Genomic DNA, 27,009 nt, shown 5'->3' on the forward strand with positions numbered 1-27,009 from the left:
TTTGTATTATAACAATACTACATATCAGAGCGCACTGCAAAAAAGACTTAACTTTTCTTCTACCCATTGGGGCTCAGTCTGATTTTGGAATATCTGCTGTGTCTGATTTGATGGCCTCTCTTCCTAGACGTCTCCTCTCCTCCTAGACGTCTCTGCAGACTGGATGAAGAATGAATTAGTGTCTGTACATTCTAGTGATCATGCGTCTTACACTGAATAGTTATAAATGAGAGTGATTAATTAAATATAAATCTTAATAGTTATAAATTAAATATAAATCTTAATAGTTATAAATGAGAGTTATAAATCGTAAGAGTTTCACAGAGCGAGAGAGGGGGAAAGGGACCCGGCTCTGTTCTGCACAGACGAGAAGCGTCTGGAGAGTCACTGGGGGCTGAGGCCTGGTCTGGTCCAACCTGATCTGCCCCCAAATCACCTGCCATCAGGAGTGCTGTGTTGGGCTCTACAGAACCATAGCTGTGTTGGGCTCTCTACAGAACGGGTGCTGTGTTGGGCTCTACAGAACCAGTTGGGCTCTACAGATCCAGTGCTGTGTTGGGCTCTACAGAACCAGTTGGGCTCTCAGGTGTTGTGGTGATGATGGTGATGGTCTGTCTTGTTTTTGCGACCTGTGAGGCTACATGTGAAAGGTCGTGTTTTGCCAATAATTTTAAATCTCTACAAAGGAATGTAAAACGAGGCAGCTTCCCTGGTCACTGCAGACTCCGGTTCTGGCTGCAACTTGACCCACATCTGGGCCAGGTCCGGACCAGGTGGAGTTCAGCGTCAGCTGTGTGTGCTGTAGAGTGAGCTCAGGCCCAGGTGTGTGTGCTGTACCTGTGCGATAAGGGGACTCCTCTGGCCATGGGCGGGGGATGATGACATAACCACAAACCTCAGCATTAACAGACTGGATCTAATGAAGAGCTTCGAACGCAAGACTTTGACCTTTGACCCCGCTCTGGATAACCACCCCCTTTGAAATAAATATATTTGCTCTTGTATGTGTACGTGTGTGTGTGTGTGTGTGTGTGTGTGTGTGTGTGTGTGTGTGTGTGTGTGTGTGTGTGTGTGTGTGTGTGTGTGTGTGTGTGTGTGTGTGTGTGTGTGTGTAAGCGACTTTCTTATATCTGTAATCAAAACATCACACTCTTGCATTTCTCAGGACACATGACATCACTGCTCTTGTTTTAGAAGACATTGAAGCTTTTCCCACATTCTTTCCCGGTGCTGTGTTAAATCTATTTTGAGTGCTGGGATTGTGTAAACAGTGTTTACTTTCAAAGGATAAGATATGAGCATATGAAGAGACATCTGCAACATGACCCTCACCCTTTACTGACTACTATCTTCACGAATTACATTTTTATTTACATTTAGCAGACGCTTTTGTCCAAAGCGACGTACAATTATATCATTCTACTAAAGTGAATTTCTAACCAAGCAGACAACCAAACTTTTACATTGTGGTACACTCGTAAAAAAAATACATTTTTAACAGCAAGAAGCGAGTCATACGCGCATTCAAATTAAAAGCCGCAACTTCAGATGATTAATGTCGAAATAAATGGAGCCTAATCGAACCTTCCCTCTATTATTAGTAAGATGAAGCATCGCTCTGATGTAACAGTGTTGTGTGGTTTTGGGTAAACCTTCGCCCATCCTATCTCCTTTAAAGGACTGTGTACTCGCCACTAAATATGGGCATGCGCTCGCGCTGGATTTCTTGGAATGTCTAAGCATCTCGAGCGGATGATGAGAGGCGAGGGGGCCGCGTGAGTCTGCCTCTGCTCCGAACAAACTGCTTCCCTACCGGCCCGGGACGATCGGTAACACCTGAGCGTGGTCAGTGATCACTTTTTCTTTTTCGTCCTGGAGTACTAAGGGAACTACGAAGGGATACGGACTGACCCCGTGGAGTAAGAGTTGTTTTAAGTCCCTTTTTGGAGGATATTTGATTTCACCGTGAACATGTCGCAAGACTACGCGAACCGGAGAAAACAGCGGGGACTAACGAGACTGGGGCGGATGGTGAGCGAGGACCCGGACATCGACAACCTGCTGTCCAACCTGTCCCCCGAGGAGCTGGAGGAGGTGGAGAAGGAGGTCATGAATCTGCCAGACCCCGACCGCAGCGATGTCACTCTCGTGGATCAAACGGATTCACAGTCCACCACGACCAACTCACGGGGCGCAAGGTCGGACCCAGCCGGTAGCGACTCCAAGAAATCCCTCCAGAGAAACGTGTCTGTTGAGGTATGGCCAAGGTATCAAACACCAGTTCCAGTACAACTGACAGTAGTTAGATCACACCCCTCATCTTCTGAATCAATACACTGATTTATAGGCCTTGGAAGTGTGGATTGATGGGTTTCTCCTTTTTATCTAAGAAATAGATCATAATTCGATAGCAAAGAATATTGTAATGGTGTAACTGGAAAACTTTTAACGCTATGACAACAACACCATTAGCTTCTATCAACTGGAATGGTTTAAGTCACGAGCCTACGTGACATTCTAAACCTTGGCAGATTTTTGGCATTTGATGGTAAATTGATGCGTCATCCAGCGGCCATTCCCACGCGGGTGCGTCTCTGGTCCGTGTGTTAGAAGGCCGTGTGTTAATGCGTCTCTGGTCCGTGAGAAGGCCGTGTGTGAATGCGTCTCTGGTCCGTTACAAGGCCGTGTGTTAATGCGTCTCTCACAGGCCTTCGCTGGCCGAGGCAGCTCGCTTCCCAGATCATCCACAGGTACTGGCCTAGCACAAGAGAGTAAGGAACAGGACCGAAAGCTATTACTATATGGCATACATCTCCTTCAGGGTGCACGATTATTTGTTCTATTTTCCCTAAGAAGTCTATTAGCATAGCTTTGTAACTTTTTTGTCAGTCTGACATTATTCATGTGAACCTGTTAATACTGATTCAAGTTAAGGGAAAGTTTGAATAGTTAATCATTTGGATCCATATGGCACCCAAGAAATTATGAGTAAGCAAGAGTTATCTTAAAACACAGTGTGCATCTTTAGGGTAAGCCTTATCTCTCAGATCTGAACTGAACCCGGAGAGCTGGCTCTGACCCAACCTGCGGGTCCAACTGCACTCCACCTAACTCCTTACTGAGTCTGGGGTGCGTCTGTGCTCCACCTAACTCCTCACTGAGTCTGGGGTGCGTTTGTGCTCCACCTAACTGAGTCTGGGGTGCGTCTGTGCTCCACCTTACTCCTTACTCCTCACTGAGTCTGGGGTGCGTCCAGGGGCTCATTAAAATCACTCACATGACGTCAGACTAGAAGACTAGTGTCATCCCTGCTGCAGTTCCTCTCCAGGCTGGGGACATGTTTCAGTTATTAACAGCGGGAGACATTCACTACCTCCAGCCTTTAAATGCCCGGGCAGTTTCCCCCAGTCAAACATGTTTTAGTTAATAACAGCGGGAGACATTCAGTACCTCCAGCCTTTAAATGGCCGGGCAGTTTCCCCCAGTCAAACATGTTTCAGTTAATAACAGCGGGAGACATTCACTACCTCCAGCCTTTAAATGGCCGTGCAGTTTCCCCCTAGTCAGAATATTATGCATTTGGGTTGCGTGTCCATAGGTAAAGGATGCCGTGCTACTTTTGTGTGTGTGTGTGTTTATCTCTCTCCTCTTCTTGGCTGCTGGAGTGGCAGTGGTGTGGTGTGGTGCGGTGTGGTGTGGTGCGGTGCGGTTTGCGATCCGGGCCTGCAGGAATGCCGCGGGTGATTGCCCCTACGCTCACTGCCTTTTAAGGCCACATCTGTCAGGGCCAGAGCTTTACACAGCAAAACACTCAAGGACTCACAAATCAAACATGGAGTCGCTGCTCACATTTAGCTCCATGCTGTAAAGTGACTCGCTATGCACAGTGTCAACCAACACAATGGAGCACCCACAGCACACGAAACCCTGTTCTGTAACGTATAGTTTTCATGGTATGTCATTATCCTCTTATTTAACATATAGTTTTCGTGGCACATTCACCATGAAAATCAAAGTAAGCATCAACTATTACTCAGATGGTGTGTGACGATCTGAGGGATTCTGTATGGACATATCTGGTCTCAAAGTAGAGAGATTTGTGACTTTATTCAACTGTAAATTGGACATTATTTCATTGGAGGTCGTGAAGCTCACAGTCACAGTCAGTCACAGTCACAATATGAGTCAGTCAACGTCACAATAAGAGTCAGAGTCACAGTCGCAGTCAGCGTCAGTCACAGTCACAATATGAGTCAGTCAACGTCACAATAAGAGTCAGAGTCACAGTCGCAGTCAGCGTCAGTCACAGTCACAATAAGAGTCACAGTCACAGTCACAGACACAGTCACAGTCACAGTCACAATAAGAGTCACAGTCACAGTCATAGTCACAGTCACAATCATAGTCACAGTCAGCGTCACAATATGAGTCAGAGTCACAGTCAGCTTCACAGTCACAGTCAGAGTCACAATAAGTCATAGTCATAGTCACAAAAAGAGTCACAGTCACAATAAGAGCCAGAGTCAGAGTGAGTAGCTACCTAGTGCGAGCAGCTCCACAAGCTGTCATATCTGCGTCCATTGAGCTGTGATGTGTTTGCTGTGCAGGGGGACGGCAAGTCGAGCCGCAAACAGGAGTACCTGCGTAAGATGGGGTGGAGCCAGGAGAAGAAGGAGTACGGAGGTGTCCAGAGGCAGGACAGCGACTCCTGCTCTCAAGAAAACCAGACGGAAGCCAGAAGCAGCAGAGGCCCCGCAGCAGCCGACGGGCCTAAGGAAGAGCCCACGGGAGCGGGGCCGACGGGAGCGGGGCCCACGCACAGGCGGAGGAGGGAGGAGAGCAGGGACGCGGAGGTGAAGGGAGAGAGAGCGAGCAACGAGAAACCCACCGACAGGAGAGACACCAGGGAGAGCATCAGAGCGAGCGACAGGAGAGACACCAGGGAGAGCATCGGCGGCAGCAGCAGCAGCATTAGCAAGACCAAGGAGCTGATCTCCAAACTCCAGGAGAAAAAAGAGGAGAGCCGAGAGACGGAGCGGAAGGAGGAGGTGAGGAAGAAGGACGACAGCAAGATGAAAGGGCTGATCTCCAAAATGGAGGAGAAGCGAGAGAAGGAGGAGAACATGGAGAGACTCAGGAAAGAGGAAGCCAGGAAGAGAGACGACAGCAAGACCAAGGGGCCCATGTCCAAGATGGAGGACAGACAGAGTCCGAACGAAGCGAACAAAACAGAGGACAGGAAAAGGTCCGAGCCGAAAGACAAAACTGATGCTCCGTCTGAGGGAGCGAAGGAGGACGGAGGAGAAAAGGTGGAAAAGAAGAAAGATGGACAAGGAAAGGAAGTGAAAAATGAAGGGATGGAGAATGAAGTGAAAACAAATGAAACCATGAAGGTCAAAGCGAACGGCGAGAGAATGAAGCCGAGTGTGAATGAGAAGGGAGAGGATGAGGAGCAGATGGAGAAGGCTGCGGGGGAAACAGCCAAATTGACCCCCAGCAAGAAGGAGGCGCTGGGCAACTGTGTAGCAGAGAAGACCCCCAAACTGAAGACGAAGACGAAGGAGGAGGAGGAAGAGGAAGAGTCTGCCAGCATGTTTGACGAGACCATGCAGAAAGTCCGTGACAACGACTCAAACATGACAGAGCTCAACGTCAACAACTCTGAGGTCATCAAGGCCAAGACGCTGATCCAGTTCGCCGAGGCGCTGCGGGACAACACACACATCAAGACGTTTGCCCTCGCCAACTGCCGGGCGGACGACCACATCGCCTACGCCATCGCTGGAACCCTGCGCGTCAACAACACCCTCACCAGCATCAACCTGGACTCCAACCTGCTGACCAGCAAGGGCATCATGGCGCTGGTCCAGGCGCTGCAGCGCAACGCCACGCTAACGGAGCTGCGCTTCCACAACCAGCGGCACATTTGCGGCGGGAAGTCCGAGATGGAGATGACCAAGCTCCTAAAGGACAACACCACGCTGCTGAAGCTGGGCTACCACTTCGAGCTGGCCGGCCCGCGCATGACCATGACCAACATCCTCAGCCGCAACATGGACCGGCAGCGGCAGCGGCGGCTGCAGGAGCAGAAGCAGGCGCAGGCCAACGGCGACCAGAAGGGGGCGCTAGACGTGCCCAGGGTGTCGGGAGGATTCCGCTCCCCCAGAGCCTCGCCCCGGCCCTCGCCGCAGCCGTCCCCCATGCCGTCCCCGAAGACGACCCCGAAGATGACCCCGAAGAAGGGCGGGGGCCCGCCGGGGCCAGGGGGACCCCCCCCCCCACCGCCGCCCCCTCCTCCCCCCGCCCCCATGATGGACGGGGACTTCCTGAAGAACTCTCTGACGCCCGTGTCCCAGAGGAGGGTGGAGGACCGGGCAGGGAGTCGTGGCGACGGCAAAAACACCCGAGACCAGCTGCTCGCCTCCATCAGAGGCAACAACATGAAACAGCTCAAGAAGGTGGGACAACACACGCACACACACACACACACACACACATACACACACGAACACACACACACAAACGCACACATGCACACACACACACACGCACACACACACGCACACACACACACAAACACACAAACACACATACACACAAACACACGCACAAACATATTTATATTTCAAAATAATTTTATTGTGGTATATTTCTGAGTTAATTTGACTGTTGTAATATGGTGGACAGCATAGAACCCTGCTGACCTGTGTTTGCTCCCAACAGGTTGCTGTACCAAAGCTGCTGCAGTAAGCAGGCAGGTCAGTGGCCAGGGCGGAGAACAGGCAGAGAGGAGGAGACAGAGAGGAGAAGAGACAGAGAGGAGGACAGACAGAGAGTAGGACAGGGGGAGGAGAACAGACGGAGAGGAGAACAGACGGAGAGGACACGGCTGCGAAGCGAAGGAGCAGACGAGTGCTGAGGGGAGGAGAACTTCAGCGTCTTCAGTGAGGAGGCCTCCTGACCTCCTCCTGTAGTGTCCCTGCAGCAGGAGCAGGAGCAGGAGCAGACGGAGGAGCAGGAGGAACATCCCCATCAAATGCACAGCCTCCACCCTGCTCTCTCTCGCTCTCACAATCACACACACACACACACACACGTATACTTACACAGATGCACAGTGTAACAGACATACACACACACACACACACACACACACACACTCACACACATACACTCTTCTCTCTCTTCACTGGACTTCGGGGAGGGTCTGGGTGTACTGGAGGGGCTCGTGCTGGGGGGGCTGGGGGTGGCGGGGCTTTGGCTTGAACTTGTGTTGATGCCTTGCCTGTCATTTTGCACTACTAGATGAAGCAGTTCCTATTGTATGTTGATACGTGTGTGTGTGTGTGTGTGTTGTGTGTTGTGCAGGGATCATGAATGGCGTGCATCTGTGTGTGATTGGAAACTATGATAAGTGGCTCTTTAGGTCCAGGAGAAGTGTTAGCTGACACATTTGAGGATAGTTGTGATGTGTGAAGACACCAGCCAGTCACTAGGAGTTTCTCCCTCCAGGGGTTTCCATTTCTATGGCAACAGGATCAGGGAATTCACAGCGGGATTTGATCTTACCTTGCTCACGAGAGAAAAGATGGCTGCCTGCCAGCAGTGCCTATTTCTGTGGCCAAATCTCGAGTACGAGTCTGACAAGGTTTATATACTAATATATATACTATACGCCCGTAGCCGTAGGGAGGAGACTCAGGATGAAATATATCCTTCTTCAATTAGGATGTGAGTGTGGTGGTTTACTTTTCAAAAACGACTTCCCACTCTTTGCTGGATGTTCTTATGTACTTTCGGAAAACGTATCTCTTAAAACACGGCATATCTCTTAAGTTTTCTGTTGGGTTTAACATAGCTTTACCAGCCTCTTAATTGGACTGTCTAATTCCGCATTGCTTGTATTTGTGCTGTTCTTTTCTCAGCTAGGATGTGATGTCATAATTGGATCATCATTCCCAGAGTGCTTTTCAGTTCATTCCACTGTGATGCAATATTATTCCATCAGGCAAGAGTGCTTCCCAAAGCCTTCACACTCTCAAAAACTGTTATCATTGCATTGAAGTAGCAGTATATTTCCTCACCTATGTTGATTAAAATCAATAAATGTGTCTAATCTTCGGATGATGATTCATCAGTAAGGGCTATCTATGCTCCATAGACATTCTGCTGTTGGTGTTGCAAGATATTTCTTTCTCTTTGCTAAATGCTTCACTTTTTGTAGCTGTCCCAACATAGCTCACTTTAGAGTGAAATATACCTACTCATATACCTTGTTAAGATGTATTCTAGAAATAATGTGTTTTACAGAAAAGTATTATTAATTATTAATTCAATGGGAAAATAAATATATTTTCAAAATGGATTCCACTGAAACTGAAAAAAATGAGCTCTAACCAGAATGCATTGAATGTGTCTCTGATGTAATGTGGGTCAGTGTAACGAGACCTCTGGAATGGACCAGGCCGGTCCGAATCCAGATGCCTCTCCGTCATCTGTGGTTGCTTGGCGATGTTTCCTGGTGTGAGCGCGGAGTCCTGGCAGCACACACACACACTCACACACTCTCACACACACACACACACACACACACGCACACACGCACACACGCACACACGCACACACACACACACACACACACACTCTCTCACACACACACACACACACACACACACACACACACTCACACTCTCTCACACACACACACACACACTCTCACACACACACACTCTCACACGCACACACACATGACGAGTCCTGGCAGCGAGTGGGAAAGGGAGAAGGGCTGATGTACGACACGGTAAATGGCAGTGTACATGGGTGCCAAATATAGTGTGAGTTAAACACACACACACACACACACTCACACACACTCACACACACACACACAGATCCTAATAAAGAGCTTGAGCATGGACAGACAGATGGAGAGCCACAGTGTTCCTTGGCGGAGCTGGAAGGAGTGATCTAATAACCCTCAGGTAGCACGGCGTCACTGAAACCAGCATGAGCATCACACACACACACACACACACACACACACACACACACACTGAAACCAGCATGAGCATCACACACATACACACACACTGAAACCAGCATGAGCATCACACACACACACACACACACACACACACACACACACACTGAAACCAGCCTGAGCATCACACACACACACACACGCACACACACACACACACACACACACTGAAACCACCATGAGCATCACACACACACACACACACACACACACACACACACCATGAGCATCATGACACGAGTGCACTGGGCCCTGCTTCAGGAGCTGGAATTCGCTTTTTATAGTCATCTATGAATCACACACACACACACACACACACATCTGTGAATCACAAACTGTTGTAAATGTTTCCTTAATCATCGGTAAAATGGTTCTAGAGAAATACCTGAACAGATAAGAAGCTGCAGATGCATGTCAGCATAACACAAGCACAGACATCAGGAGTTTACCGTAACTTTACACAGACATTAGGAGTTTACCCTGACTTTATGTTGTTATCCAAACAACGAGTTTTTAGTTGTTGTGCCGTGACTGGGTTAGGGTTAGTTAGGGTGAAGACTGGGTTAGGGTCAGGGGTCAGATTGGGTTAGGGTTAGTTAGGGCTGTGACTGGGGTGTTGGGGGAGGGGGCCAGACTGATCTTTCACCTTTTCACCTTTGTCAATTAAAATCATAGTGTATCAAATGGTTCATTATTTTATATTAGCAAAAATGTCCCCCACAGCTGACCAGCACATTTCAGTAGGTGAAACCATAGACATATACTGTATACATGTATACATGTATAGACATATAACCATAGACATATATACATGTATAGACATATAACCATAGACATATATACATGTATAGACATATAACCATAGACATATATACATGTATAGACATATAACCATAGACATATATACATGTACATATGTCTATGGGTGAAAGCGTTTGATGGTGGGTAAGGGTAAGGGGTCAGGTTTCCACATTAAATATCACAGCATGAATGTGGATTTCTTAGACCATTTACTCCTCTGTTAACTTATGTGTTATTTCACTGGGAGTCAAACTTCCTTGTTATTAAACCACTAGTTTGAAATAAGATTAAAAGAGTAATCATTCAATTAATAGTTTAAAATAAGATTTGCAGTCTGAATGTCCCATGCCTAAAACAGAACCTCTTTTTTTGTTTACATTTCAGGTGTTTATAAACTAAAATATGTATGCATTTGTTTACATGGCCTTTATAAACACATGCAATAAAACATCTGCAACAGAAAATGACTCCTAGACTGCACAAGAATCATGGGAACGCTTTCTGATCCGGCCGTCAGTATTACACCATTCACTTGACCCTCAAGCACCTCTAAAACTTCACCACAGGAACTACATACCGCACCCATAACTCTTGATCAGTATGAGAATCAATACCGCACCCATAATTCTTGATCAGTATGAGAATCAATACCGCACCCATAATTCTTGATCAGTATGAGAATCAATACCGCACCCATAATTCTTGATCAGTATGAGAATCAATACGATGATCTGAGGTGGATATGGATCTCCAGCCTCGTCACCCTGCTCCTCCCTTAATCCGAGCAGTGCCCTAACCCTAACCACAATCATGAGTGTGATTTAGAGGAGTTAGCTGTGGCCCTCAGTGTTATTTAGCGGAGTTAGCTGTGGTCCTCAGTGTGATTTAGAGGAGTTAGCTGTGGCCCTCACCCCTCAGTGTTATTTAGAGGAGTTAGCTGTGGTCCTCAGTGTTATTTAGAGGAGTTAGCTGTGGCCCTCAGTGTGATTTAGAGGAGTTAGCTGTGGCCCTCAGTGTGATTTAGCGGAGTTAGCTGTGGCCCTCAGTGTTATTTAGCGGAGTTAGCTGTGGTCCTCAGTGTTATTTAGCGGACTTAGCTGTGGTCCTCAGTGTTATTTAGCGGAGTTAGCTGTGGCCCTCAGTGTTATTTGGCGGAGTTAGCTGTGGTCCTCAGTGTTATTTAGAGGAGTTAGCTGTGATCCTCAGTGTTATTTGGTGGAGAGGCTCTGCTCGGGGAGGCCAGAGTTGATTGGAATAGCAGCCGGCCAGTTTATGTCTCTGTTGCCTTGGCCTCACCCTGCATCCTCCAAATGCCTATATATGGGCATTTCTCAGCAGAGCGCTGGACGCCAAATCATTCCTCTCCCATTCCTTATAATGGGACCGGAGCCAGCAGACTGCCTGTCTCTATACACACTCACTGGTCAGAGGGAGGGATGGAGAGAGAGGGAGAGAGAGATGGAGAGAGAGGGAGAGAGCGGGAGAGATGGAGAGAGAGGGAGAGAGAGAGGGAGAGAGAGGGAGAGAGGGAGTGAGGGAGAGTGAGGGAGAGAGAGAGTGGAAGAGAGGGAGGGAAAGAGATGGAGAGAGAGGGAGAGCTGAAGAGAGGGAGAGAGATGGAGAGAGAGTGGAAGAGAGGGAGAGAGGGAGAGAGAGGGAGAGAGATGGAGAGAGAGGGAGAGAGCGGGAGAGATGGAGAGAGATGGAGAGAGGGAGAGAGAGGGAGAAATGGAGAGAGAGGGAGAAATGGAGATGGCGGAGGGAGAGGGAAAAGAGGGAGGGAAATAAGGAGAGACACAAACCTTGGGCAGAGAGGGCTTGATACAGGGAAAGAAAGGGAGAAGGAGAGATGAAGAGATGTAGAGATGTACAAAGATGAAAGAGGGAGAGAAAGAAAGAGAGCATGAACAGAGAGGAAAGAGGGAGATGAAGGGAGTGAAAGAAAGAGAGCATGAACAGAGAGGAAAGAAGGAGATGGAGGGAGTGAAAGAAAGAGAGAGGGCATGAACAGAGAGGAAAGAGGGAGAGAAAGAAAGAGAGAGGGCATGAACAGAGAGGAAAGAGGGAGATGGAGGGAGAGAAAGAAAGAGAGCATGAACAGAGAGGAAAGAGGGAGATGGAGGGAGAGAAAGAAAGAGAGCATGAACAGAGAGGAAAGAGGGAGATGAAGGAGTGAAAGAAAGAGAGAGAACATGAACAGACAGGAAGGGTCAACTTGGCAGTGAAACCCCATTAGGGTCAATATTTTGCCTCCATGTCAGTGGAAGAGCATATTTATTTATTTATCATTTATTTATTTACCAACCAGCCCAGAGAGAGCGGAGTGGACACTGGAACATGTAGCCTCATGCGCTGCCCCCTGATCCCCTCTCCACACACACACACAGGCCTGCTGGACCCCCCCCCCCATACACACACACACACTTTCTCAGCAGCACAGATGCTGTCCAGGGGATCGCTATGGGGGAAAGAATGGCCACAGACTCAGTACAGGCCTGCTGGACACACACACACACACACACACACACACACACACACACACACACACACACACACCGCCCCTCGGCCTTTATGCAGCCTGCGATTCCAGCTTAAGCTATGTTGATATTTGAACTCAACAGCCAATCAAATTACACTTCTCCCTTCCATGCTTCAGAAGCAACACAGTGACCGTCTGGAACAGTTTATGGCTCGGTCCAGGCCACTTACCTTAACACTAACCCTCGATCCAGGCCGCTTTGTTTCTTTCCCATTTTCAGAGACAGGACTTTTTAGTGCACACACAAAACAGACAGTTATAATACAGGAAGGAGCAATTTACTGAATTGGACAAAAAAAGCATAATGGAATAGAATGGCAGACTCCACTACTGTATCACAGTGATAGACTCCCCCTTTAAGTACTGTATCACAGTGATATACTCCACCTTTAAGTACAGTGATAAATAAGAGTGTCTCAGTACCCCAGATTCGACACGAGGGAGCAAGTGAACACACAACAAGCATCATTGGCTGGACTGGTGAAAGCACTTACATCATTGGCTGGACTGGTGAAAGGACAAGTATCATTGGCTGGACTGGTGAAAGCACTTACATCATTTTCAGAGGGACACATTTTTTTGTTTATTTATGAATTATTTATTACAAAAGTGTTTGGTGAGCTAGCACAGCACAGGCCATTTAACAATGCTATGCAAACAATAATTCTGCCTTTGAGAATGTAAAGATCACTACACATGGGCTTCAGAAATTAGATATATATTATTTTGATGGATCATTACACCATCATCTCAATCAGTGTTTTGTTTCTACTTGTTGCCTAGACCTGAAAACTACTACCAGTCACACATTTCTTTTTTGAGTAACGCCCATGTTTTGTCACGCATTAGAAGTAAGAAGTTTTTATTATTATAATTATAATGTCCGATACAAGGTTTCATGCATCATATGTCAAATATTTCACTTTTTTTCTCATAGCTATGAACACCTTTAAAAAATTCTAACTGCCACCCCTCCCTTCCCCTTCCAAACACAAAAAAGGCCCGCTAACACCCAACTCTTATTGGGCCACACTTGTAGTCGTACAGCGAGCTTCACTCGTGTGGCTGGGTTTGCAAGAGAGGGGAATATATTTATAGGGAGAAAACTGCATCAGGATAAAAAAAAACGTACGTGGGTGTGTGTGAGTGTGTGTGATTGTCTTTGTCCATCATGTTCAGTGCGGGGACTGAGTGCTGGCTGCAGGTGATTCTGAGCGCTCCATCTTGACGCAGGTATCCATGGTGAGGGGGGATGTGGTCACATGGGGGGCCCCTCCTGTGCCCTTGGGATCCAGGGAGGAGGCGGACGACGTGGGCAGAGACACCACAATGTACTTCTGGAGCGGCCTGGCCCCCGCCACGGACCCCCCACCCCCCGACTCCACCTTGACGAGGGGCTGCAGGGCGGAGGGCGTGCTGGAGACGGTGCTGGTGATGGGCGAGCCCGACTGGGCCGAGGTCAACGTGATCACCTGCTGGGTGGACGCCGCCCCAGCGCTCGTCTGCATCACAATGTATTTGGTTGCCGGTGGCGACGGCTGCGTTGGCGTACCCGGCCGCGTGGACATGAGTGTGAGCGAGCTGGGCACTTTGATGATGCTGGGGGGGCGCGTGCCGATGGAGCCCCCCAGGCCCGACTGGGCCACTGTGAGGGAGGGCCGCGGCTGGGTGATGGTGAGCGTGGTGCGGTTCACTTGCTGGGCCTGCAGCACCGCCTGTGCCCGGGCCTTCACCACGTGGGAGCAGAGCATGGGCCCCAGGTAGCCGTAGTCGGTCCGGTACTGGTCCACCACGTCGGGCAGCGGCCGGGTCTTGGCGATGACGCTGGCGCAGTGTTTCAGCAGCAGGCTTTGCACGTGGTCCGCTCCGATCTTGTCGATGTTCGAGACGACGGGCCCCTCCATCACGGCCTTGATGCGCGCACCCTCGATGGACAGCCGGGCCAGGATCAGCGTCTTTATGACGTCGGGGCCCAGCTCCGAGAGGCCCGCGATGCAGCCGTAGCGCGTGGTCCACTGGGTCTTCTCATCCAGCAGGCTCTTGGTGAAGGTCTTGGTGATGCGAGACTGGATGTTGTTGGTGGTGGTGCTGAAGGTCTTACAGCTCTGAGCCATGAGCCTGGCCGCGAAGTCCCTCAGGGCCCAGTGGTTGTCCACGTCCGGCCTCAGACACAGCTGTTTGCTGACGATACAGGTGACCACGGCAGGGAGCAGCTCGTGCAGGTACTTCTCCAGGTAGAGGGTGGGGTTGTCCATCAGCGCCTTGACCATCCTCATCAGGTAGATGAGCAGGGCTAGGTTGTTCTGCACCACGTTCACGCGCACGCCCTCTGAGATGAACGTGCTGAAGCGCGGGAGCATCTGGTACAGACCGGGGTCCGTGGCGATGCTCTGCAGGGCCTCGGCTCGCTTGGCCTCGCACGAGCCCACGCAGGCCTCTGTGATCTCCTTGTAGTACAGCTGCTGCTCCACGGACAGCTCGTGGGTGCTGCGGGGCTTAATTCGCATCATGCCCTCTTTCTTGCCCTTGGCTTCGGCAGAGGTGGCACCCTGCCCCTTGTTCTGAATGCCACCCTCTTCTTCTTGTCCCGGTTTGACAGCTTTGAGAGGTTCTGTGGACTCGGCCTTCTGTTGCTCTTTCGGGGCGGGGGGAGGATTCTCCGGAATAGCCGGCTGAACCCCTTCAATGCTTAACCAGTGCGCCTTTAGCGAAACGTCAAGCGGGACTCTCGGGAGTGGTGTGTTGATTATATCGCTAAGATCAACCTCTTTCTCTTCGTAGAAGTGAAGCTCCCGCCCTCCACCACTTGCAAAACGAAACGGAATGAACTCCTGTGACTGAAAACCGTACAATGGCTCTACGTTTTTCATTTTAAGAGCATGATCAATGTCGCTTGTGGTTAGTTTTCGTCTCTTTCCATGATGCATAAACTTGAGAGCATCTTGCGCTATTTCTTTGATACGATAACTTACTTCATCGCTCAGGGCCACACAGCTCTCCTCCTGCAGCTGCACACCCGCCGACTCTGCCATCACCTTCACCGACTCGGTGGGGAGCACAACAGTGCATTGCTTCTGTCGGCGCTCGTCTGCCATGTCTTTCCAATATAAAGTTCCTTGAATTGCTGCAGATGATCTTTACAACCGAAAAAATGAAGTAACTATCGTTACTGTATCCTATGAGTGCTCATTAACCCAGCTATATGCTCATTAAACACATCTGTTCGATGTTTTATCATAATTCTTTTACCGACATCTTTTTCCGAAATTCCGCCATATTGATCACGTGGTTCTGTGATGTCACGTGACATGTACACGCTTGTGACGTCGATCGGAACACGGTTAGAACAAAATGGAGGAGTACGCAAGGGAGCCGTGGTAAGTAATCTATGTTCTTTTCTTACTGAATTCAACATGCCATATTTAATTTCATCAGGCAGTCAAACTGGGTTGTGATGGCGGCAAAGGGATGTTTGTAGAAAAAGAACATGTCTTTATTTTAAAGTCACGCCAAGTGTACAAATCCTGATTATGTTAGATGTGCTATAAATCCTTGCGAGGCCGCTATGCCCTTGCTGTCGCTATGACCATGTAGCTAGCAAGGATAGGCAGTTAGCCCTGTAGCTTGGTGACCTTGTTCTTGGACAGTTAGCTATTTAAACGACATCTTCTATTGAAGTATATACTACTTAGTCAGTTGTTTAATTGACGTGTCCTAAACAATGACATTTGTCGTTTGTTGAATTAATTACAGACAGTTAGACAGTCTGTAGCTAACCGGTGAGTGTTAGCTGACCGGTTAGCATATATTACAACACCAAGCATCTGACTGACGTCAGATGGAACGCCATGGTTTGCGTTGTATAACATCAGCTAAAAGTGTTTCCCAATATGCTGCACTTACGAGTCGACTCTCTTAATTGTTCCGTTTAGTAGACCTGGCGTCTTGATGCCTATAGCAGGTTATAATGACAGTTGTCATTGTTAAATTTCGCCAATGTAATCTGGATTAATGGAACGGTAAAATACCACTGGCTAGTAGCTACTACTCTGAGCAAGCTGCGGCATATTGGTTACTTTTGAACAACACCTTGATGGCCTCTCCGGGGCCCTGGTGCCTGTCACGGCAGTGGGTTGGACATGGGTAAGAGGTCGTTAACCTTACTAAAGCGAAAAATTCCCCTTTCAGTCCCTGGAGGATAGTTGACGACTGTGGCGGCGCCTTCACCATGGGGGCGATAGGTGGAGGGATCTTCCAGTCTGTGAAGGGCTTCAGAAACTCACCTGCTGTAAGTCAAAGAGCCACTGCCCGACACCTGTCACTTGTCTATGATAGGCACTGCTTTTGATTTATGTCATGTACTGGAAATCCAGTCACGGAGGTTTGTGTTTTGTGTGCAGGGAATTAACCACAGGTTGAGAGGAAGCATGACCGCCATCAAGACCAGAGCCCCCCAGCTGGGAGGTGAGTACACACCTGGGGAGGGGGAGGCAGGGGGGGGGGGGGACTGAGAGCGGGATAGAACCCATGCAGGCTTGCATGATGGCCACCTATCTAACAAAGATCATTATATTAACTGAAGTGGATGTTTTGTACCTGGTGCTGCTAGCTTGCATAGTAAGTAAGACTTTATTTATATAGCACATTTCGTACAAGAATTGCAGTTCAAAGTGCTTTACATAAAATCAATAAAAGCAACCAGCAAGAGCAATACATGGAGTTAAATAATGATTAATATCGTATCAGAACCTGATGTTCCGATAGGCTTCTTGAATTACTAAAATCATGATAAGAGGTATAAAAGGAATAAAAGTAATAAAACCCTTCTGAAATAATAAAAATAGTGAAAGTTACAGTTAGTATCAACCCCACAGAAAATTAATAAAATGCTTTGGTATAGCTGATCATTGCAAGGTCATGTGATCTGGAACTGTTCTGTTGGATGCTGATTTAGTTCGTGCAGGCAGCCCCTATTATATAAATAAATAAGCCATATTAGTACCTCAGTCTCTGCACTGGGGGGTTGTTTTGGGGAGGGGGGGGGCAGCAGCAGTACATGGCTGAGTAGAGGCAGACTGTAAATCAGAGATATGGAGCCCAGTTGAGGGGAAGGTCAACCAGGAACAGTCCTCTTCACGTTACTCTGACCCTGAAACCATCTTATCTACGCTGTCTAAGCCACTGAAGGATAGGCAGACTGGGTTGGTTATCTCAGAATCACTAGAAAAATATTCATGTCCTTGAAATGTGAGAAAAAATAAAAAACAGGACTTGACTCCTCTAGCCCTCCCTAGCTTGGACATTTTGTTAGCCTTTGTTATGGGTTGTGGTCCCAATTTAGGGTCATATTACAATAACAGGTGAAGAGGTTGATTTACTAGATTAAATGATTTAGTGATGACATGGGTTTACTGCCTTTTACGTCATGCCGGTGTACACTTAGTCTTGTGTATCTGATCACGTAAACATGCACCCCATTGTAAAGAGGATGCATTTGGAGCAGGAGTTATGTGGTTGGAGTGGATAGAGCAGGAGTTATGTGGTTAGTCTGATGGCTAATGCTGTTGCTCCTGTGGCAGGGAGCTTCGCCGTGTGGGGTGGCCTCTTCTCCACCATCGACTGCAGCCTGGTGCAGCTGAGGGGCAAAGAGGACCCTTGGAACTCCATCACCAGTGGAGCCATGACCGGAGCCATCCTCGCCGCTAGAAGTGAGTCTCCTGCTACACACACACACACACACACACACACACACACACACACACACACACACACACACACACACACTGTCAGCTCCATTTGCTCTGTGTATATGTAATGGTGACACAGGGTGCATTTCATGACCGTCAATCCAGTGCATGAATATCCTTTCATTTTTCAGGTGTGTGTGTGTGTGTGTGTGTAACCCTAAGTCCAGCTCCTAGCGTGTATGCTGTTCTTATCGGATGTTTGTGTTTCTGTGCAGACGGCCCTGTTGCCATGTTAGGCTCCGCTGCAATGGGAGGCATTCTGCTGGCGTTGATCGAGGGAGCAGGCATCCTGCTCACCAGGTTCGCCTCCTCACAGTTCCCTACAGGTGAGTGGCCGACACACACACACACACAGCCTGAGTTCGTTCAAGGTTGCTGTTGGCCACTGTCTGAGATGAAACGTAGTACAATAATGACGGAGCATCTCAGAGAGGAGGTTTGGGTGACATGATGGTTCCCCACGCGCCCAGGGCTGGAGCCTGTCAGGGGCCGACTCTGGAACGTACCCGAGTCTGATAGTTAGCGTGATAATGTATAGTGCCCAATAGTTAGCATGATAATGTGTAGAGTCTAATAGTTAGCATGATAATGTCTAGAGTCTGATAGTTAGCATGATGATGTGTAGAGCCCAATAGTTAACATGAGAATGTGAAGAGCCCAATAGTTAGCATGTTAATGTGTAGAGTCTGATAGTTAGCATGATAATGTCTAGAGTCTGATAGTTAGCATGATTAATGTGTAGAGCCCAATAGTTAGCGTGATGGTATGTAGAGTCTGATAGTTAGCATGATGATGTCTAGAGTCTGATAGTTAGCATGATAATGTGTAAAGCCCAATAGTTAGCATGATAGCCCTGTGTTACTGTGCCTACTGTAATATCATGCTTAATAAGATTGTGCCTGTCCTCAGTCAAGGTCATGAGGCCCGTGGGTGAGGGTCTGATGTGTGTGTAACGGGTGCGATGTCTGATGTGTGTGTAACGGCTGCGATGTCTGATGTGTGTCTAATGGGTGCCATGTCTGACTCTTCTCTGTGAGTGAGGGACTCATGTGTGTCTAACGGGTGCCATGTCTGACTCTTCTCTCCGCTGCAGGCCCCCAGTTTGCAGAGGAGCCCGCGCCCCCCATGCCCGCCCCCTCCTTCGGGGACTACAGACAGTACCAGTGAGAGCCGCTCACACTCTAGACCTTTTTTATTCCATGAACTCGTGACTGGGACTTCACCACACAACCAGGGGAAATGTCACGCGACTCAGACGTGTCCTCAAATGCTATTATAAAATTATGGGATTGTGACGGAAGAAAAGGACAAACACACACACACACACACACACACACACTTTTTTCTTTTACCATAAGCTACAATATCGCCTTTTTGCTCCTTGGCCTTGTCTTTTGCTCGTAGTTCACCCCTCCATCAGCATCAGCTGAAATGTTCTTTATCCGGACCAAGGAATTGCCTTCAGCTGCAAGATGTGTTTGGTGTGTGTGTGTTGCAGATTGTGTTACAAACACACACACACACACACACACACGGGCTGAAGCAGGCAGTGACTCAGACACACTGCCACGGTCATGTTGTCTTCACTCTTCTAATGTTTGTGTTCTGTACATAAAGGCTGTCTGCATGTGTGATGTGCTGTTGTGTCTGCCTCAGCGCCCCTGTGTTTGTAGCCTCTAGAGGCCATTGAGGGAACTACAGCTGTTCTTCCTACTGAAAGAGAGCATGGGAGAAAGTAACAGTGGAGAAATATAGCCCCTTTTTTTGCGTAAAGCTGGGTTCTATTTATTTTTTTTGAAAAGAGATAACCTATTCCACATGACATTTTATTCTATGTAGTACTCAGAGATGAAAACTTGTGTGACTAGTTTTGTCGAAGGATTTTTCAGACAGAAGGGTGTACAGTCCAAGCAGTGTTGCACACTGGGTTCTGTTCTTCTCTGGACTGAGAGTGTGAACGAGTCTAAGAGACAGACTAGAGAGGGTAAATAAACACTCATCTGACACACCTGTCTGTCTCCTCCAAACCTTTTCGCTCCTCCAGGTGTCTGAGTCGCACTCACAAATCAGACACACAACATGTTGGAAATGGAGATGATTGCAAGACACGTTTATATAATCACAATTCATTCCCATTGGTGCTTCAAAGTGCCTTACAAATGAGCAGATAAAAAAAAAACATGAAAAAATAAGAGATTAAAAAAGGCAAACGCCATTATAACAGTTAAAAAAACATGGAAAAATAAAAGATTAAAAGGAAGCTTAAATATCATAGAAAAAATAAAGTAAATAGGTTCCGCCAGCTAACAGAAAGCGTTTGAGAACAGGTGGGTCCTTAGTGTAGATTCGAGAACAGGTGGGTTCTAAATCTAGATTTGAGAACAGTTGGGTCCTTAGTCTAGATTTGAGAACAGGTGGGTTCTAAATCTAGATTTGAGAACAGGTGGGTCCTAAATCTAGATTTGAGAAAAGGTGGGTCCTTAGTCTAGATTTGAGAACAGGTGGGTTCTAAATCTAGATTTAAGAACAGGTGGGTCCTTAGTCTAGATTTGAAAATGGCTACAGTCGGAGCACCTTTGAGAGCTAAACAGCATAGCAGCAAAAGCCGCTTCACCATGTTCAGATCTGAAATTATTATTACCAACAGATTTCATGTTTAGATCTGACAGTAAGTATAACCAACAGATTTCATGTTTAGATCTTACAGTAAGTATTATCAACAGATTTCATGTTTAGATCTGACAGTAAGTATTACCAAAACAGATTTCATGTTTAGATCTGACAGTAAGTATTACCAACAGATTTCATGTTTAGATCTGACAGTAAGTATTACCAACAGATTTCGTGTTTAGATCTGACAGTAAGTAGCCTACAACCAACAGATTTCATGTTTAGATCTTACAGTAAGTACCACCAACAGATTTCATGTTTAGATCTGACAGTAAGTATTACCAACATAATTATCCAGTGATCTGAGATCTCTGGCGTGGTGTGTGTGTGTGTACTCCTGAAACATATCTGAGAGGTAATTTGGTCCTGTCCCATTTAATGATTTATAAACAAGCAGCAGTGCTTTAAAATCAGTTCTGTGACTTACTGGAAGCCAGTGTGAGGACTTGAGTATCGGAGTAATCTGGTCAGTTCTTCTGGTTTTTGTAAAAACTCTCGCAGCTGCATTTTGTACAAGCTGAAGCTGTTTGATGGTGTTTTAGGAAGACCTGTGAAAAGACCATTGCAAAGTCACTGAATGAAGGACACAACAGGGCAAAGATGTTGGTGTTGAGGTATAGTTTCCAATGGCAACACAAAGGCTTCCACTCTGCAGTAATATGTTATGATCTACAGTTGGCTGCATTATGTCCAATAACACTTGGATGTTTTGCCTTTTTGAAATGTAATTATATGTTATTTAAAACCTGAGAGCAGTTGCAGCGCCGTGATTTGCACGGAAGCCTAACTGAAAGTCATCAGAACACCCATTTGACGTTCTGAAGCTAGTCGAGGTTGTGAAAAATTGAGTGAAATTCACACCACAGCAGTTTTCGTAGATGCACACTAGAGGGAGATAAGGTCCAGAGAATCCAAATCATTGGTGACACTTCAGTCACTTTCATGTTATTTAATGAGTTCTGACATTATTAACTGGAATATACTGTTTTTGTATGGCATGTGTCGTCGGAGGAACATTGGATTGCAAACTGCTTTAGTAATGCTGCATTGAAACTCTCCGAGCTGGAGATGTTTATCTTAAGCCTAAACTGAAGTACTAGGCAAGGGTGATGAGTATGGGCAGGCTCGCTGCTATTATTATTATTATTTTAAATGAGCTGATGGCCGAGAGTGGGGAGGACATGTGGGTCAGGTCACTAACGCTGTTAAATTGTTACTTCAAGAATGATGCTCTTAGAATATACGGACGGAGCATTACATACAAACATACTTACATTCATCACACACACTTGTGAATAACATAAACACATTGGGAAGCAATGTTTTGCTTCGTGGTCCATAGAGGGTGTAGTTGAGCAACTTGGTTGGTGCATGTCTTTTAGGATTGCCAAGATAGAGTTTGGCAAAGACTACGTAGATTTCACTCATTGCTGGAGAGAGCAGGAGCTCGATGGTCGTGGAGCGGCAGAGAGCGAAATACGGTGAGTGGCGGTGGCATCGAAGCAAACTCGTTTCAATGCCTGTTCATCGCGGCTGTCAAAGAAGGTCGTTGAGCGGACAGGCAAATAGTTAAAGTCGCATGACAACAACTACTGAATATTTTGTTATTTAGAGGTTGGTGACAAGCTTTGTGCGTTGTGGAATTCTGTGCTTGGTGGTACAGAAGAAACATTTGTATTCACCGTAACTATTACAAGCAATTTGCACTCTTCTTCTAAGTGCAGGCCGGGCTAGAGGAGGGTAAGTAACGCGAGCTAACTCCTAGCTGGCTAAATACAGAGCTAGCTCCCTAGGTGACCAGTTAACCTAGATGCTTTCTACTCGTAAGGCGAGCTAAAGTGTGTTAGCATATGTGATTTGGATGCAGACAACGTTTGGGGCCAGCTAATGTTGTAACGATTGTAACTGGGTTAGCAAGCTAGCTAGGTGTTTGCATAAATAAGTCAACCCCACTGAGATGCTAAATGTGTTATTGAATCTGTAATAACGTCACGAACTATAACATTGGCTTGTTTGCTTTGCTTAGTTGACGCAACAACCACATTAGCTCAGTAGTTAGCGGGTCACTTATTTATTTAAGTTGCTAGCAGTATAGGTTAGATGTACGGCAACAGCGAGCTAATGTTCACTGAACTAGCTTATGAATCTATGGCTTTGGTCACACTGCTGGGCAGTAAATAAACAGAACCCAGCCATGAATGCTTCACCGCCGTATCTATCTTCCGTTTTTTTTAAGTCTTGAACTGTTAACATTTACTGGGTTATGCGGCTAGCTACAACTATATATCTCTATGAAATAAATTAACGTTAAATAAGGGCACGCTAACTAGCAAGCTAGCTAACCTAGCTGATTCGCTAACATATGGAAAGATGAGCCAAGCATTGCATGAACGTTATGAATCCTATCAGTAGGAGGTGGCAAGAGACGTGTCTGCTGGTTCTTCAGTATGCGTTATTAGCTGGTAAGCACATCCATATTAATGTTCGTTTAGCTAACTGGCAAGAGGCTTATTAATGTATAGTGTTGGCTAACTAAGTCAGGATAATAGCTGTAGGAACAGTTTTTTTTTGGAACTAGAATTCGTCAATGACTAATGCTGTTAATCTCAATTTCCATATTAGCTGACGTTCGGGATTAATCAGTGACCCATCTTGACCTAACGTTAGAATTAGAGCGGATTTGCCATTGTCAGCAGTTGGGTGCATGAAGCTACAGGTTTGTTGTAATAACCCGTGCTGGCCACCGTCCCCACAATAGCAACCTTTCCTGGATGCCTAACGTTAGGCTAGTAGCCTTGCTTTTGGACTGCGTGGTCCATCAAATTTTTTCAGAATTATTACGTACTCTAACGATAACGTTAGGTGCATACGGAGAGGGTAAAATGGTTGATTGAACTAATGAAAGGCTTGAAAGTGTCCTTGACAACTGAAGGCATAATTTACTAGAGGACCCACGTGTTGAGCGAGATGACGGGGACCCCCTCCCCCCTTAACGTGCCCATCAGAAAATGAGCTGTCAGTATTACTCAATTCGGAAAGTAGAATATGATTCTTTCCCACACACACACATAGACAGACAGACAGACAGACATATTGAGTTGTTCTTTCAAACAATGACACTTGGGCACTTAACATCAGTTTGAATTTTCAGATGTGTAATTCCACTTTTGTGTTGCCCCTAGCAGACCTGCATCTCTCCTCTCACTCCTTGCTTGGCTGTAGCTGTTCTCACTTATAATGTCTCTGGTCTATGCTTTCAAATGAGCACACCTGATTGGCTGACTGTGATTGACTTGGTGTAAGTGGCAGTGCAAACATACTCGTGTCCTTTAGGTAGGGGAAGACTATTGCTTCATCTAAATGCTTTAGGTAGGGGAAGACTATTGCTTCATCTAAATGCTTTAGGTAGGGGAAGACTTTTGCTTCATCTAAATGCAGCGATGACGTATGGCAGGACATCAGTAGACAAGAACTTCTGTCTTCCTCTACAGAAGGGTTAGTTTAGTAGCTTCTGTCTTCCTCTAGAGAAGGCTTAGTTTAGTAGCCTCTGTCTTCCTATACAGAAGGGTTAGTTTAGTAGCCTCTGTCTTCCTTCGAGGAGTTCAGGGTTAGTTTAACAGCTTTCGTCTCTTTCCGAGGAGTTTATAGTTAGTCTATGTCTTGCTCTGAAAAGTGTGTGGTTAGTTCGGCAGCCTTTGCCTTGCCCCTAGGATTGTATAGTTAGTTTAGTAGCCTCATCTTGCCCCTAGGATTGTATAGTGAGTTTAGTAGCCTCATCTTGCCCCTAGGATTGTATAGTTAGTTTAGTAGCCTCTTGCTCTCAAGAGTTGATGAGTGTGTGATGAGTTCAGTAGGTTTCATCTTGCTCTGACTAGTGTGTGATGACGAGCCCTGCTAGTCTGCTGATGAGGGGAGAGGTTTCGGTTCCTCCTGGCTCACCAAAGTCTCGCTGTGTCAGCAGGATCAGAGTGGGGATTTTTAAAGAAGTTCTGGCGCTGGCCCAGAGTGTCCACTTCCCTTTTACGCTAATGGGATTGTCACTCATGAACTGAGATGATCTGAGGTATGAAGAGCCTTTCAGAGAACCTTCTGGATGCTTTACGCTGGCCCTGGTACCTGTGTTAATGGAACAGATATTTATTATACTCTATGGTGTTTGAGCCAGTCATATTATACTCTATGGTGTTTGATCCAGTCATATTATACTCTATGGTGTTTGAGCCAGTCATATTATACTCTATGGTGTATAATCCAGTGATATAATATTGGAGTTGCATTATTCTACTCTATGGTGTTTGATTCAGTCATACTATATTGGAGTTGCATTGAACAATACATTGTTTATTAATTTTATACGTTTAATGTTTTTGATCTTGGAGTGTGTGTGGTTGTTCTTGATCCTGGAGTGTGTGTGGTTGGTTTTGTTCCTGGAGTGTGTGGTGGATCCTGGAGTGTGTGTGGTTGTTCTTGATCCTGGAGTGTGTGTGGTTGTTTTCCAGACACCTGTTGAAATGTCTCCTGTTATCTCATTTATGCCGTTTTTGAATTGGTTAGTAAACAGTTCTCCTAAATGATGATGTACGATAGTCGTACCATGTGGTGGGAGACGGCTTGCACACACAGCAGAACTGCTTCCCTTTTCTCTGGTGAAATCTTTATTGATCTGTTGTGATGGCAGCCAGTGCTCTTGGTCTTTTCTCTGGTGAAATCTTTATTGATCTGTTCTGATGGCAGTCAGCGCTCTTGGTCTTTTCTCTGGTGAAATCTTTATTGATCTGTTGTGATGGCAGTGCTCTTGGTCTTTTCTCTGGTAAAATCTTTATTGATCTGTCGTGATGGCAGCCAGCGCTCTTGGTCTTTTCTCTGGTGAAATCTTTATTGATCTGTGATCGCAGCGCTCTTGGTGTTTTCTCTGGTGATGGCACTGGCAGCCAGTGCTCTTGGTCTGTGGTGGGGAGGAATGCTTTTCTGTTACCATCAGTTCATTCCTGTCTGTGACCCCAGATGCCAAGAGCTGCTTAATAAGCAGACTTTAGATGACTGACGTGTCCGATCACACACACACACACACACACACACACACCACACTAACACGTATCTACTGCTCTTTCCCTAGTGCCCACAGACACAATCGGTGTGCGTCTGTGACCCACTGACTGGGGCGCATGCGCCTACTGACGCGCATCATGAATGCATGATAGTGTGCCTGTGTGTGTGTGTGTGTGTGTGTGTGTGTGTGTGTGTGTGTGTGTGTGTGTGTGTGTGTGTGTGCGCCTGTCAGTGTGTGTGTTGATGGTCTGATGGTGTACTTGCTGGCATGTGTGCTGATGGTGTACGTGCTGACGTGTGTGTCGATGATCTGATGGTGAAGATGACGTGAGGCGATGCAATAGTCAGCCTAGGTCTTTTCTGTGGGTTTGGTGAGCAGTTTATGATGCTCCGCCTCCTCCGGAGTCATCAGGTCCACGCTGTTACCTGGAAGCCGTGTTCTGATTTGAGATCACACAGGGGTGTATCCGCAGGCGGGGTTTGGCAGCGGTTGGGACGGTTGGGGGGGGCTTTCCCTGGTTCAGAGAGTGTGTGTGTGTGTGTGTGTGTGTGGTGTGTGTGTGTTGTGTGTGTGTGTGTGTGTGTGTGTGTGTGTGTGTGTGTGTGTTGTGTGTGTGTGTGTGTGTGTGTGTGTGTGTGTGTGTGTGTGTGTGTGTGTGTGTGTACCTGCCAGTGTGTGTCTTGGGCTCTTTAGTTTTAGTGGCAGAGGAAGTGGTTGAGTGTTTCTGTGCTGCACTCGTTTCTGATCTGCTGCTCTTTCTGCCAGGCTGCAGTTAGTGGAGCTGAGTTAGCCTGCTTCTAGTGAAACCCTTACGTGCCCTGAGACCCAGTTAGTGGAGCTGAGTTGGTCTGCTTCTAGTGAAACCATTTGAACCCAGCCCGGTTAGTGGAGCTGAGTTGGTCTGCTTCTAGTGAAACCCTTTGAGCCCAGCCTGACTGACTGCTCACACTCCGTGTGTGTGTGTGTCTGGACTCCGCGTGGTTATGTGGTTCTACGAGCCCTGCCTGACCGCTCACACTCCGTGTGTGTGTGTGTGTGTGTGTGTGTGTGTGTGTGTGTGTGGACTCCGCGTGGTTCTGTGGTTCTACGAGCCCTGCCTGACCGCTCACACTCCGTGTGTGTGTGTGCACTCCGCGTGGTTCTGTGGTTTCTGCTCTGCTTG

The 27,009-nt window shown here is 47.1% G+C and overlaps 5 protein-coding genes across 8 annotated transcripts in view; 4 read left to right on the top strand and 1 right to left on the bottom strand.

Moving 5' to 3' along the window:
* shisa4 (shisa family member 4) overlaps positions 1 to 1,004 on the top strand; it is an 11,167-nt gene extending 10,163 nt beyond the window's left edge. For both annotated transcript variants that reach the window (XM_031567935.2, XM_031567936.2), the window contains one exon: positions 1 to 1,004. This exon is cut by the window's left edge and continues 1,711 nt beyond it. The gene's annotated coding sequence lies outside the window, so the exon portion shown is untranslated.
* Positions 1,005 to 1,062: 58 nt separating this feature from the next.
* lmod1b (leiomodin 1b (smooth muscle)) lies at positions 1,063 to 8,365 on the top strand. Of its 2 annotated transcripts, none has more exons than XM_031567937.1 (3): positions 1,063 to 2,256; positions 4,608 to 6,458; positions 6,724 to 8,365. In XM_031567937.1, the coding sequence occupies exons 1-3, from the start codon at positions 1,972 to 1,974 to the stop codon at positions 6,748 to 6,750; spliced, it is 2,163 nt and encodes a 720-aa protein (XP_031423797.1). In that variant the 5' UTR covers positions 1,063 to 1,971; the 3' UTR covers positions 6,751 to 8,365. The 2 variants fall into 2 exon arrangements, with proteins under 2 accessions (XP_031423797.1, XP_031423798.1); XM_031567938.1 differs by having other exon boundaries at positions 2,177 to 2,267.
* Positions 8,366 to 12,954: 4,589 nt separating this feature from the next.
* taf6 (TAF6 RNA polymerase II, TATA box binding protein (TBP)-associated factor) lies at positions 12,955 to 15,684 on the bottom strand. Its single transcript, XM_031567939.2, has one exon. The coding sequence runs from the start codon at positions 15,473 to 15,475 to the stop codon at positions 13,556 to 13,558; it is 1,920 nt and encodes a 639-aa protein (XP_031423799.1). The 5' UTR covers positions 15,476 to 15,684; the 3' UTR covers positions 12,955 to 13,555.
* Positions 15,647 to 20,135, top strand: timm17a (translocase of inner mitochondrial membrane 17 homolog A (yeast)). Its single transcript, XM_012829395.3, has 6 exons — positions 15,647 to 15,757; positions 16,569 to 16,668; positions 16,781 to 16,844; positions 17,960 to 18,088; positions 18,343 to 18,453; positions 19,221 to 20,135. The coding sequence occupies exons 1-6, from the start codon at positions 15,732 to 15,734 to the stop codon at positions 19,292 to 19,294; spliced, it is 504 nt and encodes a 167-aa protein (XP_012684849.1). The 5' UTR covers positions 15,647 to 15,731; the 3' UTR covers positions 19,295 to 20,135.
* Positions 20,136 to 22,146: 2,011 nt separating this feature from the next.
* The window catches only part of LOC105901888 (ras-related protein Rap-1A-like), a 29,969-nt gene continuing 25,106 nt past the window's right edge, over positions 22,147 to 27,009 (top strand). The window contains exon 1 of one of the 2 annotated variants that reach the window (XM_012829399.3): positions 22,147 to 22,278. The gene's annotated coding sequence lies outside the window, so the exon portion shown is untranslated. Of the gene's footprint in view, positions 22,279 to 22,335; positions 22,538 to 27,009 lie in introns of those variants that run through there. The other variant, XM_012829401.3, reaches the window with a different exon arrangement.

Source organism: Clupea harengus, chromosome 5 (genome assembly GCF_900700415.2).
Source record: "Clupea harengus chromosome 5, Ch_v2.0.2, whole genome shotgun sequence".
Classification (NCBI taxonomy): domain Eukaryota; kingdom Metazoa; phylum Chordata; class Actinopteri; order Clupeiformes; family Clupeidae; genus Clupea; species Clupea harengus.